This window comes from Pan paniscus, chromosome 10 (assembly GCF_029289425.2).
Source record: "Pan paniscus chromosome 10, NHGRI_mPanPan1-v2.0_pri, whole genome shotgun sequence".
Lineage (NCBI taxonomy): Eukaryota > Metazoa > Chordata > Mammalia > Primates > Hominidae > Pan > Pan paniscus.
In genome coordinates, this window is record NC_073259.2 from 27903266 (window position 1) to 27923346 (window position 20081).

Genomic DNA, 20081 nt, shown 5'->3' on the forward strand with positions numbered 1-20081 from the left:
CAGCATGGCTGAGCAACAGATCTAGCTAGTTTGCCCTGCTTTCTGTTCCCCGCCACTGTACCCTGGGCCAGTGTAGAGACTCTGTCTCTTCCCAGTCTGCCTGAATTGCAGCAAAGAGTAGAAGTTAGAACACATTTCCAGAATGGTCTTTGCTGCTTTTGTCATCAGTAGTAACTACTACTAGAGAGAGTGCCATTGAAAAGAGCTGAAGGAAAGAAAATGAAAAAACCTAACAACTTTTCTGGTCTCTTCTATTGACCTGGGAACAAAGAATGGAAGATAAAGGCAGCTACTGGTAAGCTTTTATAAGTGACCATTCAGGGAGCCCTGAAGAAGACACCCTAAGAACTGTCCTCACACCCTCATTTGGACAAAGGAGCTGTTGGCCACCTCTACTGCGTTCCTGAACCAGATCACATGATACACATGTGTTAGGTCTATGGCAGGTTGACTATAGTGTGGGACACTTTAGTGAGACAGAAGTCTTAGATTACAGGATCAATAATAAAAACACATTATTCCTTGGGAGGCTGAGGCGGGTGGATCACTTGAGCCCAGGAGTTTGAGACCAGTTTGGGCAACATGGTGAAACCCTGTCTCTACAAAAAAGAGAAAAGAAAAAATCAACCAGGTGTGGTGGCACACACCTATCGTCCCAGCTACCTGGGGGGCTGAGGTGGAAGGATCGCTTGAGCCCAGAAGATGGAGGTTGCAATGAGCCAAGATTCTGCCACTACGCTCCAGCCTGGGCAACAGAGTGAGAGCCTATCTGAAAAAAAAACAAAAAAAAAAAACAAACAAACAAACAAAAAAAACCAAATTATAATAATAAATCTTTGGGGTCCTTAGTTCTCTATATTTTTAAATGCTTCTCATAGCTGATAGGAAATCTTGCAGCCTTCTAAATTAAATAAGCATTTGGTAAATTTTTAAACTTTTGGAGGTGTTTTTGGCTCCCCCTGCCCTTTCTTACACTAGGAAGAACAAGAATTGACAAAAATACAGTCATTCCCTACAAATCTGAAGAGTTGTGAACAGAACCCTCCATGTGAGAGTGGGAACAGGACAGAGCAGGAACGAATCCTGAACACAACCTCGGCATACACCAGTTAGGATGTCAGCAATTTAGTCATTTCCATCTTCACCTTGAGGAGTAGGCAAGCCTCAGCCAAAGCCGGTAGCTTGCAGCAATGACGACTGAATACCTTGCGGAAGCATCTGCTACTGGAGAGACAATTCACCATCCACATTTTCAAATGACGGGAATATTCACCTTCATTTACTTTGCTGGTTGACCACATTAATGAAGCAAGATAATCAAGCTCATTTTTTTCTCCTCCAAGTTAATATTGATTGTTTTTTTCTTTTGATTCCTTATCTTTAAATCACAATATATCTTTTTCATATCTGGTAATAGTTTTCAAAACTTTTATATGTGTAACTAATCAATACATATAATTTCAAATGAAATTTTGCTCTTTGTCAAATAAAAGATTCCAATATGTCAGAGGACTTTCAGAGTTAATTATAAAATCATAAATTATTTACTACAATGCTATATGTATAATATAAATTATAACTAATTATAAAACCAATACATAATACATAAATTTATTTTAAATCCTAAATTCAATTTTCTAATAATTTTTATCATCTCAACTTGCCTCCAAATAGAGCTTATAAATTTAATAATATTCACATTAAATTAGTACTTATTTTCAAAACCTTCTAGAGAATAAAATTATTCAACTATCTTCTCTGTTTAAAAAAACATAGCAAGTCTTTCCTTTGAGAAGGCTTCACTATATCTAGTATAATCTCACCTGTTACTATTAAACTGACTTCTTTTTTCTTGGCTCTTTCTTTTTTTTTTTTTTTTTTTTTGAGATGGAGTCTCACTCTGTCACCCAGGCTGGAGTGCAGTGGCGAGATCTCCGCTCACTGCAAGCTCCGCCTCCCGGGTTCACGCCATTCTGCTGCCTCAGCCTCCCGAGTAGCTGGGACTACAGGCGCCTGCCACCACGCCCGGCTAATTTTGTTTTTGTATTTTTAGTAGAGATGGGGTTTCACCATGTTAGTCAGGATGGTCTCAATTTCCTGACCTCGTGATCCGCCTGACTCGGCCTCCCAAAGTGCTGGGATTACAGGCGTGAGCCACCGCGCCCGGCTCTTGGCTCTTTCTTAGTGAAGATGGTAAACAGCTGCCTTAAAGTTTCTGAAACAGCTTTTAACTCCAATTAAGTAGTCCGATAATCTGTATCAAATTGTGATCTCAAATGGAAAAAAAAATTAATATGAACCTATAAAAGAGTCAAAGAAAGTAAAGGATTACTGATTAAGTCCAAAAAGCTTCACCTAGAAGATAAGTGGAAGTTACCTGCCAAATAGGTGATGCTGTAACATGATACTCTCATCTTCTGTGAGTAATAACTGGAATGCAATATACTCTCCAGATCCTTATTGACAGGAAATGGTGTCTCCCAGTGGTTTGGTGCCACTGATAGCAAAAATTATTATCTGGAGAGTAATCACGGTACACTCTACATCAGCGAAACCACACTAGAACATGTGATCTAAATTAATACATGACAGTCTATGTGTCAGACCTGGCAATTGCAAGCTTCCACCTGTAAGAAGCGCAGGGTTGGAGGCTATCTTCACCCCCCACTGCAGGCTATGTTAACCTTAATCCAGCTGAGACGGAATGAGAATGGTGCTTCTTAAGGAAAAGTCGATTTTTTTCCTTACTCCTCCTAGACAAATGATCTACTTCACCCTCCCTTGCCCCATCAGCTGCAATTACCTGGGCCCTGAAGAATGACTTGTAGTTCCTTATGGTAACTCAGCAGCATCTATGAGAAGTGTTGTTTCCTAAAAGGAATATGTAGATGACATCCCAAAATTTGATTCATTCCTCATTTATTCAGCATTTATTGAATCTTCCAGGCACTAAGATTTCAGAGATTGAAAGAGCTGGTTCCAACCTTTCAAAAACTCAGGGTCAGGTGGAGAGAAACAGGCATATAGAGACCTGATAAATGCTGAAACGGGACCATGTATTAGAAATGTGGAAATGCAGAAAAGCAAGTACCTAATTCTGCCTGGATAAAACAGAGAAAAGGACCCAGAGCAAGAGCTGAGTGGCAGAGGGCACAGTATATATGAAGACACAAAGGTGTGTCAAGAGGGTTGGGGCACATGGCACATGAAGGGATCACAGAGAAACAGGAGAGTGGATGGGCAGGAGAAAGGAACTGATGAAGGGTCCTATGTGCTCTGCTAGAATTGAAAAGTTTGTTCTATAGGAAACAGGAAGCTATTGAAAATTCAAAACAGGGCAGGGGTTACCCTTGCATGTTAGAAAGGCTACCCTAGCAGCAATTGGAGGCTGTTAGCATAAAACAAGAGGCAGGGTCACTAGTTAGAAGTCTATCCAGTATTGTACACTGGTGATGATGAGGCCTCGCTCTGTAGTAGTGGCAATAAGAAAGGGAAGAAAATTCACTCAGTTTTGAAAACATTGAGTTTGAGGAGCCAATGAGACAGTTTGTGGATGGGATATCCATTGAGTAGGGAAATCCATCACTGGAGTTTGACAGAAACTAAAGAGAAAGAGTTGAGAAGATACATGCAGAGTAAATAAGTTGGGGCCTCATCATATCAGGAAAGTTTGACAGGAGGTTCATCTGGAAATAATATGTGGGGAATACTTTGCATGTAAGGACCCAGAAATAAGTACATTAGAATAATTCAAATAAAAAATAATGAAAGCCCAAATTGAGGTACTGAAATTAATAAGGGAAAAGAGGATTTTTGTAAGATATATTTCACTGGTCATCCATAAAGGATTTAGCAATGGATAGAATTTGAGACAATGGGGAGTTGTGAGTTAAGGCTACTTTGAGATTTTAAGCCCAGAGGACAATAAAAATGATGGTCCTGTTCACAGAAATAGTAGTGGCAATGAGAGAGGGAAGAGGATTCGCTCAATTTTGAAAACATTGAGTTTGAGGAGCCAATGAGAGAGTGTGTGGATGGCATACCCATCAAGGAGGGAGATCCATTACTGGAGCTTGACAAAAACAAGAGAAAGAGTTGAGAAGATACATGCAGAAGACATGTAGGCATGAATGAGGGAAAGAATAAGAGTAGAAAAGACTTGGAGGATGGAACTGTGCACTGAAATGCAGAGGGAGGCAAAGCAACTGGCTGGGGCTGAAAAAGTAAGACACTCGAAACAAACCTTCATCAAAACCAAGCAAACAATTTTAGAAAGCAAGGGATGGTCCTAAAGCCAGTCACCAGCTAGAGCAGATGAGGCCACTGATTTTAGAAGTCAGGAAGTCATTGGTGAGAGCAGTTTCAGTAAATGGTGAAGGCAGAAGGCAAGTTTTTAGCCGCTTCAGAATCAGTACACGTCTATAGACAGAAGTCAGAAAGCTGGGGGAGTGAGCAGAAAAGTTTGGAAAAGCAGCAAGAGGCAAATTTTTTCATGGCACAAAATCATGGGGGGTGGAAAGGGATAGTATTAAAAACACTAAAAGGGGGAATTAGCCTTGAAATGGAAGGAAGGATACAACCTCCTGTAGTGGGGGAAAAAAGGAAGAGGGAACAAATAATGATAAAGAGAAATTGAGGCTAAACAGAATGTTGTTTAAGGAACTCTCGTCAAAGGGTTGCATCTTTTCAGTCTTATAGGAAATGAGGAGTAACATTTGACCATGATTAGGGTAGAAACATTTGAGACAAATCCTTTGTGGAATGAAATAAGGTGTCAAAATATCACACAACAAATAATTTAAGGACCTAATAGGATTGTGAATTCGTAGTGACTTTTCCTAGCACCCTTCAGCAACTTAGTAACAACAGTGGAGTTGACCGGGCATTACCATAGAGGATAAAGTATTAGGGTATAGAAAAATCCCATGAGGTTTAAGAATCTTTGAGCCTAGGAGATGCATTATTAAAATGCTCACCAGGGGTCCAGGCAGAGTGTGGGGAAAATGATGCCAGCAAAGCCAGTGGGCGAAGACAATGGCTTTCCACCTGCACTTACCAGATCCCCACATGAGGCCAGGGAAAACCTCAGGTGTCTCCCATTCCCACATCAACTACAGTAGCTGTTTTTATCTGGAATACAAAGGCATCCCTTATATGTTTTCATTTTAAGGGAGAAAAATCTGTTGCTAAAATATTGTTGGAAAATCAATAGACTCAGGAGACAAGTGAGAGGGAATGGGACTGAAAGTCATAAAGAGGAAACAGATTGCAGGAAGTGGGAGAGATGGCTAATAAAGGGTATGTGATCAACAAGGGGGATTCAGATATTGAGATCTTGAAGATCTATTCATTTTGAAGGAAGATGGAGACCACCATAGGGCTCTGCTGGCAGAGAGTGGAAGTAGGGTGGTATTGCTAGGAACTGACATGAAGAGAGTTGAAGAAGCATAAAGCCAGCCTGCTAGAAGTTTATCATCATAATGTCAAAGAGGCAGAGGACAAGGAAAAGCTATAGGTTAGAGGAGGCAGACTAAGAGGCAAGTCCTGAAGTCATGAAGAAAAGGGGGAGAATTTTGAAAAAGTATATTATGGGCTTGAAAATGAGACAGAGCAGAAATAAGTACAGAATATGGAATTTTACATAGGAGTAGTTGAATCAATGTACCGTATGTGGAGAGCAAGGAGTATTATGAACCTGTCTTCCTGCCACCTGTAGAGGGAGTAAAAGAAAATGGCTTTTGAAGAGGGTTATGAGGTATATGGTGTTATCAGGTTTTAGTTAAAGGGGGCCAGACTCTTTCTGGAGGAAGACTCAGTGCAGCATAGGACCTGCAGGCAGAGGCTGTGCTCACAGAGAGCACGGATGGCCACACTCCAATGGGCAGGGCTGAGAGAAAGACATGGAGGAGTGGAGCAGCCCTTTCATGAGTTCAGAATGGAAATAAGATGGAGATGTCTGCTGGAAGGTGTAGATGAATATCAGAGAGATAAATGAAAGAGGAGAAATAATAGGAAATAAATGAAATACAACAACTTAGACTAGAAACCCAGTGGGAAAGAGCAAGGACTGAAGAGACCAAACTCTGGGGTGGTGGTGGGGGGCAGGGTGGGGGGCGGCAGGAGGAATGTACAGAGTTTAAACAATGTCATCATGCCAACCCAACACTAGATTAAGGTTGAGGACCAGCACAGCCTCACCACGCCAGGGGCCAGATTTAGTTTAATTATTTCTTCAAAGCTGAAGATAGGATTGTTTAAAAGTCACAAAGCCCAGATGCAAATGGCTAAAGTGGAAAAAACATGAGACCAGCTAGCTCAACTCCCTTTTTCTTAGATAGGATATAGACACACAAAGAGACAAAATGGCCTACCCCAAGGTTCCCCAGCTGGTGCTCAGTGATAGAGCCAGGACTAAAACCCATGTAACCTGACCCTAAGGCCATCCTCTTAAAGCCCCCACAATGATCCCTGGTTTGAGGAGTAGGGAGCCAGGGTGCAGGGATACACTGATGTTCTTATAGAAATGTGATGAATATTGAGAGATTCATTTATCTTTTTCAACTCTTGCTAAACCAGAGGCCATAATTTAACCTCCCACCATTGCCATTCAGTTTTTATGCAGAGACACGATCTCTTTTGGAAATGCTGGTATTCCTGGTGCTTGCTCCAACCTAAAGTCAGTATTTTCTGTTTGTTCCTCTAGTGTCCTTAGCCTCCAGCACAGTAGGATTGGCTGGGCAGGTTGTTCACACAGAAACCACAGAGGTTGTGCTGACGGCAGATCCTGTCACAGGATTTGGGATCCAACTGCAGGGCAGTGTGTTTGCCACAGAAACTCTCTCTTCTCCACCTCTGATTTCCTATATCGAAGCTGACAGCCCAGCAGAGAGGTGAGACACTTTCTTTCACAGCATCATTTTCTGCTCTGCGTTTCTGGTACCTGCTATCTTTGAATGGCTAGTAAATTATGAAACATTGCTCAATGCAGGAAATGCAAGATATGATGAACTGTCTTCTGACAATAAAATTTTATGTTCTTGATCAGGTTTGAAAAGAGTAATGAGCATGGATGCCTTTAACTAGCAGATTTTGTCCATCAAGGGACTAGAAGCTATATTAATTAAAAAGGAGAAAAACCCATGAAATAAACATATCCTGAAGTTCAACTTCAATAGTTTCTGCCATGGGGGAATATACATTCATCATTACTAAATATTGGTTTGGATCAGATTCTAACAATACCATGGTTATGAATTATTAATTACTTCTCTGGGATACTTCAGGATTCCCCTGCTCACAATTATAACCATGAACTGCAACAACACACGACGTTGAATTTGAGCTATAGGATGCCCACAGCATTGAATAAGCAAGACCAAATTATGATGCTATTTTGCAAGGATCAAGCAAGGTAGATTTGGCAAGCTCAGCTTGGTAATTATTTACTCCATCTACAACCTCTCATATGTGGTTCTAAATTAGATGTGGGGTGCTACAGATTGGAGACAGAGTGATGGCCATCAATGGAATTCCAACAGAAGACAGCACCTTCGAAGAAGCCAATCAGCTCCTCCGAGACTCTTCAATCACAAGCAAGGTCACACTGGAAATCGAGTTTGATGTTGCAGGTATAATCATATCATCTCAAGTCAGTGACAGAGTCAGGAGTGGACTGCATGTGAGTTATATTGGTTATGTGGCAGAGAGGAAACTATTTTATATGCTGAACATGCTTTTGTTTAGGAGGTTTGGGGTGTCATTTTGAATTGAGCATTGTTTTGGATTATTCCTTAAAATGTCACCACAAGAACAACTGAAAATAAATGTGACAAATTGTATAATAGCCACAACTATAGAGGCGATAAAAATAAATCATGTGGCCTTCATTCTTTCTTTTTTCTGTATACTAGAGAAACCATATTCTTCAGTCACAGAGACAAGTAAAGCCTCTCTTTGACCCTTCACACTGCAAAGAACACATGAAACGTCTTTTGAGAGCAATGAAAATTCCCTAAGTGTATTTAAACAAGCCCAGTTGGCAAATATTTAGTTTTTAATGTTAAAGAGAAATGACAGCAGATACTTGTTAAAAATGACAAGGAAGACTTTTATTGGAAACTACTGCAGTAGGGGGTCAAGAATATTGCAGTAGGCCAGGCATGCTACCTCATGCCTTTAATCCCAGCATTTTGGGAGGCTGAGGTAGGTGGATCACCTGAGGTCAGGAGTTCGAGACTAGCCTGGCCAACTTGATGAAATCCTGTCTCTACTAAAAATACAAAAAATTAGCCAGGCATGGTGGCGGGCACCTATAGTCCCAGCTACTTGGGAGGTTGAGGCCAGAGAATCGCCTGAACCTGGGAGGCGGAGGTTGCAGTGAGCTGAGATCACACCACTGCACTCCAGCCTGGGCAATCTGGGCAACAAGAGCAAAACTCCACCTCAAAAAAAAAAAGAAAGAGAAAAGAAAAAAAAAAATATTGCGGTAGGGGAGGGTGATTGAACGCAACTCCAAATATAGCCAGAGCAGTTGGGAATTTATAGCCAGAGGACAAAGTGAAGAGGAGGGAGTCATTGAATGGAAAATTACTAAAAGGAACTCGATTAAATATCAAAGGTGGGGGGCAAAGGGGATTCTCCCTAAACTGACTCAGCAGGATTCTTGCTAAAATTGGGCTCCCAGCCCAAAAACAAGGCATAATCAAGAAGAGGGCTCCAGGGAGCCAAACTAAAGTTTGGTTACAGGCAGAGTCCTGATCAGTAGCTAACAGGTGTGTGGATTTTAGAGATTGGTGCTAGTTCCCATTTAAGAAAATTGTCTTCACACAATGAAACACTACCTCACAGACCCAATAACCCTTACCAATTAGTAAAGATATGCTTGTGGACTCAGGGATCACATTCCAACAAATACTTACTATTTACCATGGGCCAGTTATGCCCCTACACAATGTAGATGTAATAGTAGACAAGAAAGTAAAAAAAGCTTATATTTTTTAAAAAGCTTATATTGTATGAAGCTTATATTACAGCAGCATATAGAAAGTTAATTTAAAAATTAACAAATATTGCCCAGTGTGGTGGCTTACACCTATAACCCCAGCACTTTGGAGGCCAAGGCGGGAGGATCACTTGAGCCCAGAAGTTCAAAACCAGCCTGGGAAACAGGGAGACCTCATCTCTTAAAAAAAAATTTTTTTTTAAATTAGCCTGGCATGGTGGTGCATGCCTGTAGTCCCAGCTACTCAAGAGGCTAAGCTGAAAGGATCACTTGAGCCCTGGAAGTCAAGGCTGCAGTGAGCAGTGATTGTACCACTGAACCCCAGCCTGGGTGACAGAGTGAGACCCTGTCTCAAAAAAATTAATTCATTAAAATTAACAAATATAAATTTAGAGAATAAGTGCTCTGAGGAAAATACAGCAGCATAGAGGGTTAGAGAATGACTTTAGGGGAGCTAGTTTTGTAGGCTGATGCTCTAAGGAGTGACATTTGGGCAGGGATATGAAAGCTGAGACAGGTAAGCCTTGTAAGGCTCTCGGAAGAGGCGTTCTAGGGAAAGGGAGTAGGCAATGTAAAGACCCTAAGCCAGAACAATTAGCTTGCTGGAGAAACAACAAAAAGGGCTGTTCCTGGAACAATATAAGGGAGTTGGGTTTGGATTTGGTTTGGATTTGGTGATGGAGTTAGAGGGGTTAGAGAGACTGACTAATGCAGTGTCTGGTAAGGAATTTAGATCACATTCCACGTGTAATGAAGCCATGGAGCATTTTATGCAGAGGAGCTAATCTGAGGAATGTTTTAGAAAGAGCCTTCTGACATGGGAGGGGAAAATAGCAGAAGCAGAAAAACCAGTTAGGAGATTGTGGCAGTTGGACACGTAAGGCATGATAGTGGCTTGACACAGTGGTAGTGCTGGAATTGGTGACAGATAGTGGAATTTAGGACATAGCTCGAAGCAGAGCTAATAGCACTTGTTTATGGGTTGGATATGGAAGATGAGGGAGAAGGAAGAGCATGAATGGCTCCTGAGGTGTGAGGGTGAGCAGTCAGGTAGACAGTGATGTCTTTAGCTGAGAAGACTGGAAGAGGGGAAATTTGGAGATAGGAAAAATAATTCTATTTTAGAGATGAGTTGGCAAATCCACTGCTAATACTAGAGAAAAAAGATAAGCATGTCTCTTCCTTAATTCAAATGACAGTTATTGAGCACCTGTTACTAGGTGCCTAAGCACTGTACTATTTTCAGATCATTGAAAGAGAAAATAGAAAGGATCCATATCCTCAAAGAGCTCAAAGCTAAATAGGAGAGAAAGAGCTGCTGAATGGTAAACATAGACTTGCCAAATTTGGGTTGCCACTGGAATGCAGAAAGAAGGGCCCAGGAGAGAGTAGTGCAGGCATTACCCTGGAGCCTAGGATTCAGGGTCTGGGCTGGATAGCAAGACCGAGGAATAACCAACATGGCAGTGATTGTTAAAGTCACAGGAAAAAAGGAGACCCCTAAGGAAAGAGTGGCAGTAAGAAAGGGACCAAGGAGGGGACTCTGCCTGAGGAATACTGAGACTTAAAGGGAAAAAAGTGTGAGCAAAGGCGATGAAGGTGTACCTTGAGAAATGGAAGGAGAACCAAAAGAAGGTGGCATTTTGGAAGCCAAAGAAAGAATTTCAAGACAAAAGTCACTATTGATAGCTTAAATATACTATGGAGAATTCAAGTAACATAAGGTAGGAAATGTCCCTTGGATTTGGCCATTAAGAAGAAAGACATTGCCATAGTATGAACTGATCTGAGAAGTAGGGGCAGAAGTCAGATTGCAGTGAGCTGAGGAATGAGTGGAGAGTGACAAATACAGAGATGCTCTGCTTGCTGTCTGCTTTAGGAACTGGATTTTGGAAGAGAGTTTGGCCGGAAAAATGCACTGAATGGATGAAAGAGACTGGACACCATTGTGGGCTCCTCTTTTGAGAACTTCTGCATTTACTTATGTGCTTGTTGCTCTATTTTATATTGTATTATATCCTTTATTCAGTAGTTCTCAACTGGGGTCAATTTTGCCCCAGGGGACATTTGGTGAGGTCAAGAAATTTAGCTGTAGAGAAAGAAGAAGAGACAACAGATAGTGAGAGACTCAAAGTTCAAAGGGGTGTTATTTTGTTTTGTGGCTTTGTTTTGTTAAGATTGGAGAGATTGAGCATGTTTGGGGCCTGACATGAATGAGGGAGAGAAGAGATAATAATGGAATCAGATCCACAAAGGAATGAGAAAGAGAAGTCCAGGACAGAAGGTAGAAGACCTCTTATGAATTTGTAGAAAAGGTTGTGAGACACAGAAAGACAAACATCACATGTTCTCACTTAACTGTGGGAGCTAAAAATTAAAACAATTGAACTCCTGGAGACAGAGAGTAGAAAGATGGTTACCAGAGGCTTGGAAGAGTAGCGATGATAGTGGGGAGTGGGGATGGTTAATGGGTCCAAAAAAAATTTGGAAAGAATGAATAAGACCTGGTGTTTGCTAGCACAACAGGGTGACTGTAGTTAAAAAATAATTTAATCATACATTTAAAAATAGCCAGAAGAGTATAATTGGATTGTTTGAAACCCAAAGTGTGGGGACTGGAGAGGATGGACACCCCATTTGCCCTGATGTGGTTATTGTGCATTGCATACTTGTATCAAAGTATCCCATGTAACCCATAAATATACATGCCTACTGTGTACCCACAAAAATTAAAATAATTTTAAAAAAGAAAAGAAAAGGATGTGAGAATATAAATACATTTTTAGCTGGCTTTTAGATGGTTCATGTAAGAACTGTCAAGCAAGGGTGAAAAGATCAGCAGCTTCGAGGGTTGAAAAGAATGAAGATTTAGAATAGCAAATCAGAGGAATGCATGAGGAAACCAACCAGAAGCTGTAAAAGGATATTCAAGCAGTGTCTGGAAGCTTCAAGTTTAGAGCAGCATCAGCCTACACAGTGGAGTAAGTTGTTGTTGTTTTTTATTTTCAGGAGACCTCAGCTGCCATGTAATAAGAGCAGAGAAAATGAATGATTAGATTGAGCCAGAGATTGAGGTTTCCAGAGAAGGTTCAACAGAAGAACTAGTCAGGGAGGTTCAAAATGCTTCTGGGAGAGCAGATGAAAAATTATGATAGTAACGTCATAATTATTATGGTAATATTTATCAAATGCTTGCTCTGTGGCCTGTCACTTTCTAAACGTGGTGTGTGCATCAAATTGTTTAATTCTTATAACAGCAATGGAAGAGATTACTATGATTATGTCCTCAGAAAATTGAGGCACACATAGTTGATGGTAGGCTGGAATTTTAACCCAGGCAGTCTGGCTTCAAAGGCCACACCTGCAGCACTACACTACACTACACTACTGTGTTTGAAAGAATCTGAGTGGGAGAGATGGGAATCAATAATAGATCAGCCTGATAGACTGAGAGAAAAGGGAAGACTTAAGGAACTAGAGATCTTCCGGAAGAAAAAGGGATAGTGAGAGAAAGGAATGAGGGAGCTGATGTCTAGGAGATTGAGGCCCAAGTGCTGTATTAGAGTTTAGGATTTCAGAGAAGGTCCAGCAAGACTTAGGGTGGTGATTTGCAAAAGTGGAGTGGAGGTAAAGATCCTCAACCAGGAGAGATCTGAGAATTGGGAACACAGTGTAATGGAAGGACCAGCCATGCAGTGAAATCTCACAGAAGGATGGCAGGACTTAGAATTAGGAGGGGAGTAAGAACTAGCTGAATTGCACATGCCAAGCACAATTCCACAGAAGAAGCTTTGCAGTAGCTGCTTTCTGTCATGTTTGGGTGGTTTGGCTCACTTCATTCAGGTCTTTGCTCAAATGTCACATGCTCAGAGAAGCCTTCCCTGGCCATCTATCACTCTCTATTCTCTTGCCCAGATTTATGGTTCTGCTTAGCCATTCTCACACTCTGACCTTATATTGTATATTTATTTGTTTATTTTCACTCTCCTCCAGTGGAAAAACCTATGAAATCAGGGACTTTGTGGGTTTTGTTTATGAATGTACACCTAGCACCCAATGTATTGCTTGGAATACAAGAAGCTCTCATTTGGTCAGTACTCAGTGAATGAGGCCAGGCATGGTGACTCATGCCTGTAATCCCAGCACTTTGGGAGGCCAAGGCGGGTGGATTACTTGAGGTCAGGAATTCCAGACCAGCCTGCCCAACATGGTGAAACCCTGTCTCTACTAAAAATACAAAAATTAGCCTAGCATGGTGGTGTGTGCCTGTGATCCTAGCTACCAGGGAGGCTGAGGCAGGAGAATCACTTGAACCCGGGAGGCGGAGGTTGCAGTGAGCCAAGAACATGCCACTGCACTCTGGCCTGGGCAACAGAGCAAAAAAAAAAAAACTCCGTCTCAAAAAAAAAAAAAAAAAAAAATACTCGGTGAACGAATGGGTGGAGAGCAGTTGGCTCTACTGAAGAACTGGGATCAGAAACTTCAGACTGCATCAGGAGCCGAGATCATCCCTACTGTTTCTCTGGGGTTCCTGGTCTCTCAGTGCTGCTTGTTTCTGTATATCTGCTCCATTTGTCCCTATAGACAAGTTTCCTCTGACTTTTTATTGTATGTAATTGTCCCATCTTTGCTAAAGTACCCAGCCAGTTCTAATTTCTCATTCCCAGGAGAAAGAATCTAATGGCCCAGCTTAGGTTTGGTATCCTACCCTTCTAGTCAGCTGTGACCACGGAAGAATCAAGTAGGACTTTTCAAGGATGGGTCAGATGGTGGTGAAGATATGGTTTTCAAAGAAGGCTGTCCAGCAACCCCAGAATGTACAATAACTACAATAACACAACATTAATGATTAATTATTGTTAACTACAATAACAGAACATTAGTGGTGAAATGTCTCTTGTAATCCAATACCTTTATTCATTATAAATGGGGAAACTGAGGCTCAATTGGGGAAACCCAAGGTCGTACAGCAGGGTGAATCGTAGACCTAGGTCGGTTGACTTGGAGTCTCTCTTCACCATATCACATTGCACTGACTCTTCAAAGAGATGTTACCAGGATGAAGCAATTAGAGCAGGAGTTCTAAACCTCTGCCCTACTGACATTCTTTGTTGCAGGGAGGTGATTTGTTGAACATTGTGTGCACTGTAGAACATTCAGCAGCACCCACTCACTACATTCCAGTTGTCAAATTACCAGCACAATTTAGTCTTCTTCATAAGCAGTATCTAAGTATTTACTTGTGAATATATGTGTGTATTTTAATATTTGTTGATTGGATACTTTAATATCTTAAATTTAAGCTCCTAAAAAATAGGAACTGTGTCTGTTAAACCCACTTTGTTCAGTACCCAGCTTACTTGATAAGGGACAGGAAAAGGAAATGTAAGTCCATCTCCCACTGCCCTTGATTGTTCCAGAAAGTAACCCACTTCAAATAGATGGCAATAATACAGAATAGGGCAAGAAAAGCTATGTTCCCATCTTGTTGTTCCTTCCTCATGACAGACATCACTAGTTGACACCGATATTCTCCCGCTGAGCCCAGATACAGCATCATAGTCCTCAATGAAACACTCTAGTTAGTCATTACCAACCTACTGGTATCAACTGAAAACTATTGGATTCAGAAAAATCCTTTCTAGCCAGTCAAGAACTTGGGACATTGGTGGGGAATCACTGGGTGTGAGTTGTTTCAAGACTGTTCAGTACTTCTGAATTCACTCCGAATTTTCTGGATGTAAGCCATCCGTTTCCAAAATTCTGCCTCAGAAATGTTTCACAACCAGATATTAATTCCCAAACCTTTGGACCTCAGAGACAAATTCCTCTATTTTATAAGTATTTTAAGTTGACATGGAGTGATTTTAAGTTGACATGGAGTGATTTTAAGTTGACATGGAGTGGTTGAAAAAGCTTGACTCATTTTTGCCCAAATCTCTCTCCCTTTTCTCCTTTTTTTTTTTTTTTTTTTTTTTTTGGAGACAGAGTCTTGCACTGTTACCCAGGCTAGAGTGCAGTGGTGCTATCAACCTCCGTCTCCTGGGTTCAACCAATTCTTGTGCCTCAGCCTCCCAAGTAGCTGGGATTATAGGCATGTGCCACCAAGCCTGGCTAAGTATTTTTGTATCTTTAGTAGAGACAAGGTTTCACCATGTTGGCCAGGCTGGTCTCAAACTCCTGAGCTCAGGCAATCTGCCTGCCTCTGCCTCCCAAAGTGCTAGGGTTACAGGTGTGAGCCACTGTGCCTGGCCCCAAATCTGTCTCTTTAAATATAGGTACTATACTGCACAAACAGCATAGTAACTTTAATGAAATTGTTTTAAGTAAAAGGTGCTTATAACCCCATCATGCTAATAAATATGTTTAAATTTTTTATATTTCTTACCAAAATCCTTACCATACATATAATTTTATAAAGCTGTAACCATAATATATGCACAACTTATATTTTGCCTTGTTTGTTACTGTCTTTTAAACACCCATCTCCAACTAATATCATGAATAATACCTGAAGTTTCTACTTTAAGTCTGAAGTTATTTTGTTGGAAAAAAATTTATATCTTTGTTCTGGAAAGAAGTCTCGGTGAGAATCCTATCAAATAATGTTTGCCATCATTATGGAGCCCCCAGTGCCTTTCTCTGCATTGGTGGGAGTTAAACGTTCACGTTCATCACAAAGGGTGTCTGCATTGATGAATTACGATGTGGTTGTTATCTTACTGTGCTAACAATGAATGCTCCAGGCAGAAAAGCAGACCACTTGGAAAGAAGGAGACCTTTGTTTACCCAAATGTGTTTTTAATTATAGCATTAACAAAGATAAAGCAAAATCAGGGAAGTACAAAATAATTACATGCGAGTCTAACAAAATAAACATCATTTGTTCTTAGATTCTATGTACTTCCTCTAAACCTGCTGTTTTTCCAAATATTGGACCTTTTCCTCTTTACTAGTGTTTCTTTAAGAAACCCCAAATTAAATATGCCTTTGCTTTAGCAGCCAAACAATTATATAAAGAAAAAATAACAAATATAAAATAAATCATGTTGGCATTTAAAGATTAAAATGAAGCCGCAGCTTGATCAAAGAGATTTATTAGTTGATATTTATTCATCATTATGAATATTTCAAATCTCATGTAGTCAGAAGTGATTCATTACTGTTTTCCAGGAAGTGATAATATCTCCTGCAGTGTCATTAACAATGTTAATCTTGGTCAAGTTTCCCTGGATTAAAAATTTATAAAAGCAAAATGTTGCTGTAGTAACTATTCTAGAACAGCATTTTCTGGCCCTTGTGTTTCAAAGACCTCACTTACACAAGCTTAGCATCATGGGCAAGATGCTATATACATATACAGATATACAGATACACATGTACAAATATGTGTATGCTCCCCTCTCCTTTCACAGAGAACTGTTTCTTAAAACAGAAAATATTAAATGGGTAGGACAGGTGCAGTGGCTCCGCCTGTAATCACAGCCTTTTAGGAGGCTGAGGTGGACGGATCACTTGAGCCCGGGAGTTTGAGACCAGCCTAGGCAACATGGCGGAAACCCCATCTCTACAGAAAATACAAAAATTAGCTGGGCGTGATGGCAGGTGCTTGTAGTTCTAGCTACTTGGGAGACTGAGGCAAGAGGATCACCTGAGCCTGCAGAGGTCAAGGCTGCAGTGAACTGTGATTGTGCCACTGTACTCCAGCCTGGGTGACAGAGTGAGAACCAGTCTCCAAAAAAAAAAAAAAAAAAAAAATGGTCACACGTTTGTGAAATGAGTTCTACAAATAGTGATGCTTCATGCACATTTACTTATGGGCCATTTGTGTGCTTTATCCAAGTAATCAAATCATTTTTTTCTGCTATGCCCGTAAACACTTGTGTGGAGGCTTTCTGCATGCCCTCATCCCATTTCCTCTACCGAATCAATGTGTTCATCAGGGATCTTTCAGTTGCCAGCAAGAAACATGCACTCCACCTGGTTTAATCAGAGAAGAGGCATTCACTGGAAGCGCAATCTGTGTTTCACAGCCAGGAAGGGCTAGAACCTGACTTCAATGGCTGTCAAGGCCAGGTACAGGCTCTCTCCTCATACACACTTGCTTCTTTCTTCCTTGTCTCTGCTGACTGGCTGCTGGTGCATATGGGCAAAACCTGGCCACTTCCAAAGGCCCTCTCTGCCCCCAGTGTGCATGCTAATTCCAAATTCTTAAACTGTCACTTTGAAGGTAGAAGGAAGGTGGCAATTAGCCTTTTGTTGTTAAAGCGCAGTATGGGGAGGACTCAGGAAAGTCATAGATTGGAAAAATATTTTGTAAGGAAATATTTGTGACATTTGCAGCTCCTAAAGTCAGGAAGTAAAGCACACCTAAGTGGTTTTTTACCTACTTCATTTCTCTTTTTCAGATTAGCCAGTCTTTTTCAAATCTCCTGTGGGAAATAATTTGCTCTATCTCAAGTCCTACTGAGAAATTGAAAGGATACAAATTCTTAGTGAATAAATAAACAAATAAATATATGTGGATTCACTTCCTGGCCCATGAGAGTGTTAGCTGAAGACAACCCCAAAGTCAAAGGTGTTAACTCAGTCCGTGACACTCACTTGGTCAAGGGAGGAAATGGGAAAGGCAGCTGATTGCCTCGCTCCCCTCTGAAGTAAATAAAAACCAGAGCGAAGGAGGGAGCCCAGAGAAGGAAGACCCCATAGCACCACTGATGCTGAGAGGGCCAGTCTGGGGATCCTTTTTCATAGGTGGCTTTCTAAAAGCTAGGCGGGCCCAGGGAAATCAAATTTCTATTGTGCGCTCCAGTTTAACACTGTATGGCGAAACTTCTGAGTTGAAAAATCAGATTCTGGTCTTGTGAGACATTTAATACCTGAATTTTTCCTCAGAAAGGATGAGAGGTCAAGAAGAGCAATTCAAGGCCAAACAAAGAAGGAAGTCCTCTCTCTCTTTCCATGAATCCAATCCTAACCATCACCTCCACTTTGCACAGACTCAAATGTGTTAACTATGTGGTTAGTAAATTAAGCTAAGGGCCTGAGTGCCTAATGGTTCTGCTGTGGTTAATTGTCTGTGTGCCGGATAGGCACCTGCCTTGAGTCAAGCTGATCAAGCCGGCCAAGTGGATAGCTCACCCATCCCACAATCCTCTGCTTATGCTAAAGTTTCCACTGTTCCTGAAGCCTCTCCCCACTTCTTTCCAAAACCATCAGAAAGGATTATAGTCATTAGCAAGTTAGCATGAATAGATGCTATCTCTTCAATGGATATTTCCATTTTAACCTTATCATTAAGTAAAGGTCTTTCTGACTGTTAAGGAATTTTAAGAAGAGTATATTTAAGAATCTGTAGCAATTTCTTCCTTTCTCAGACATTAATTAGGTCTGGATAAAATCAGCTTAGCTCTGTCCTGCGTTGAGATTCAGCCAGCATACACTGGTTCTCTCTCTGTTGCTTTGATATTAGCTTACTTCTATACTGACTGGCCAGTATCTGAGCCCACTTTCACTCCCTTCCAGTGCCCTGTGATCCTCTCTGGAATCTCTAAAAGCTCCTCATTATACAGAAACTAAAGGATCATTTAATGTAGTTGGAATCTGCTGGGTCCCTGTGTTCCAACTCTGTGGTCAGCATCTAGTTTGATTGGTTGTTTTAGTCTTTTTGATTGATAACCAGTACTGTTTTGGTTGTGAAATATTTTGAATGTCACTCCTGATTCTACCTCTTTAATTGTACTTTTCACATTACAAATTAAGGCACCTCTCCACCCACTCTCACTGCCCAATCGGCAACCATCACACCAAACTGACATCTCTCCTGAAATCTGTTTTCCCAGGTACCTTCAAACAATAAATAGGGGTGGAGGCGGGGGGAAGAATTACTGAATAGCACGCTCTTGGAAAATATGGTTGGGGGTGGAAAGAATATAATAATAGGACCTAAGGTTCTTAAACTTTACTATGCCTGAGATTCACCTAGAGATCTCTAGGCCTCATCTTTAGAGATTCTGATTCATAGATTGGAATTATTCAGGAATCATTATTTGTAACTCCCATTCCAGGTAAATTTGATGTAGATGGTGCATGCATCACACTTGAGAAATACTGAACTCAACTGTTGGTGTGAATTATGCACAGTTGCCTGTGGATAGGAAGTGTATTCATCACCAGGAGCTTAATTTACCAGGATTTTAAAGACATTCATCTTACTTCAGTTCCTACAGTTTTAGCTACATATGATTATGATACAAGTATTCCTAATGCATTTTTATTGATGGGTGCTCCAGTCCTCAGTGTTCTATTAACACATTCTTTTTTGTTTTGATATTAGAGTCTGTCATCCCAAGTAGTGGAACATTTCATGTAAAGCTGCCTAAGAAGCACAATGTGGAACTTGGAATAACAATAAGTTGTAAGTAGAAGTTATTTCTTTTAAATAATTTTTAAAGGCATTAGAAAACTGTGTTGTCAAATGGTTTGCAGGTGTAACAAATGTTTTATATGTCTTTGCGAAGTTTTTATATCATGATACAAAAATGTGGAGTCAGTCACACCTCCAGCACTTACTGGCTGTATGAATGGGACAAGTTACTCAAACTCTCTCCAATCTTATATTTCTTCATCTGTAAAATGAAAATAAGGATAGCTAGAAAATATAGGATTGTTTTAATTATTGAATAAAATCCATATTTATATACCTAGTACAGTGCTTGGCAAGTGATGAGTCCCGGTGAGATAAACATGTATCTCACACAACTAGATAAATAATTAGATGAGAGATAGATGCATATAGATTCTCTACATTTTATATTGTGAATTATTAGTATATCGTATAATATATATTATTAGCATATTGTATATTAATTCAGTGTATTGTAAATTTTTATAATCTATTTAACAAAAATTACCTTTATTTACTTTTAAGACTATCTTCCCATCTGTCCACTATGCATCTATAATCCTTTTCACAAGACTAAAACAATGTCTCTTACTTTAAGTAAATCCTTGAATTCCTCCATAGTGCACAGTGTCCGGAAAACTGAACCAGAAAGAAAAGTGGAGCATATAAATGTAC

General features: G+C 40.5%; 1 protein-coding gene across 14 annotated transcripts in view; it reads left to right on the forward strand.

Moving 5' to 3' along the window:
- GRIP1 (glutamate receptor interacting protein 1) overlaps positions 1-20081 on the forward strand; it is a 726419-nt gene that overhangs the window by 617205 nt on the left and 89133 nt on the right. For all 14 annotated transcript variants that reach the window (XM_057299399.2, XM_057299402.2, XM_034935486.3 and 11 more), the window contains 3 exons: positions 6704-6890; positions 7483-7628; positions 19338-19418. In XM_057299399.2, coding sequence (XP_057155382.1) covers positions 6704-6890; positions 7483-7628; positions 19338-19418 — 414 coding nt within the window. The remainder of the gene's footprint in view (positions 1-6703; positions 6891-7482; positions 7629-19337; positions 19419-20081) is intronic.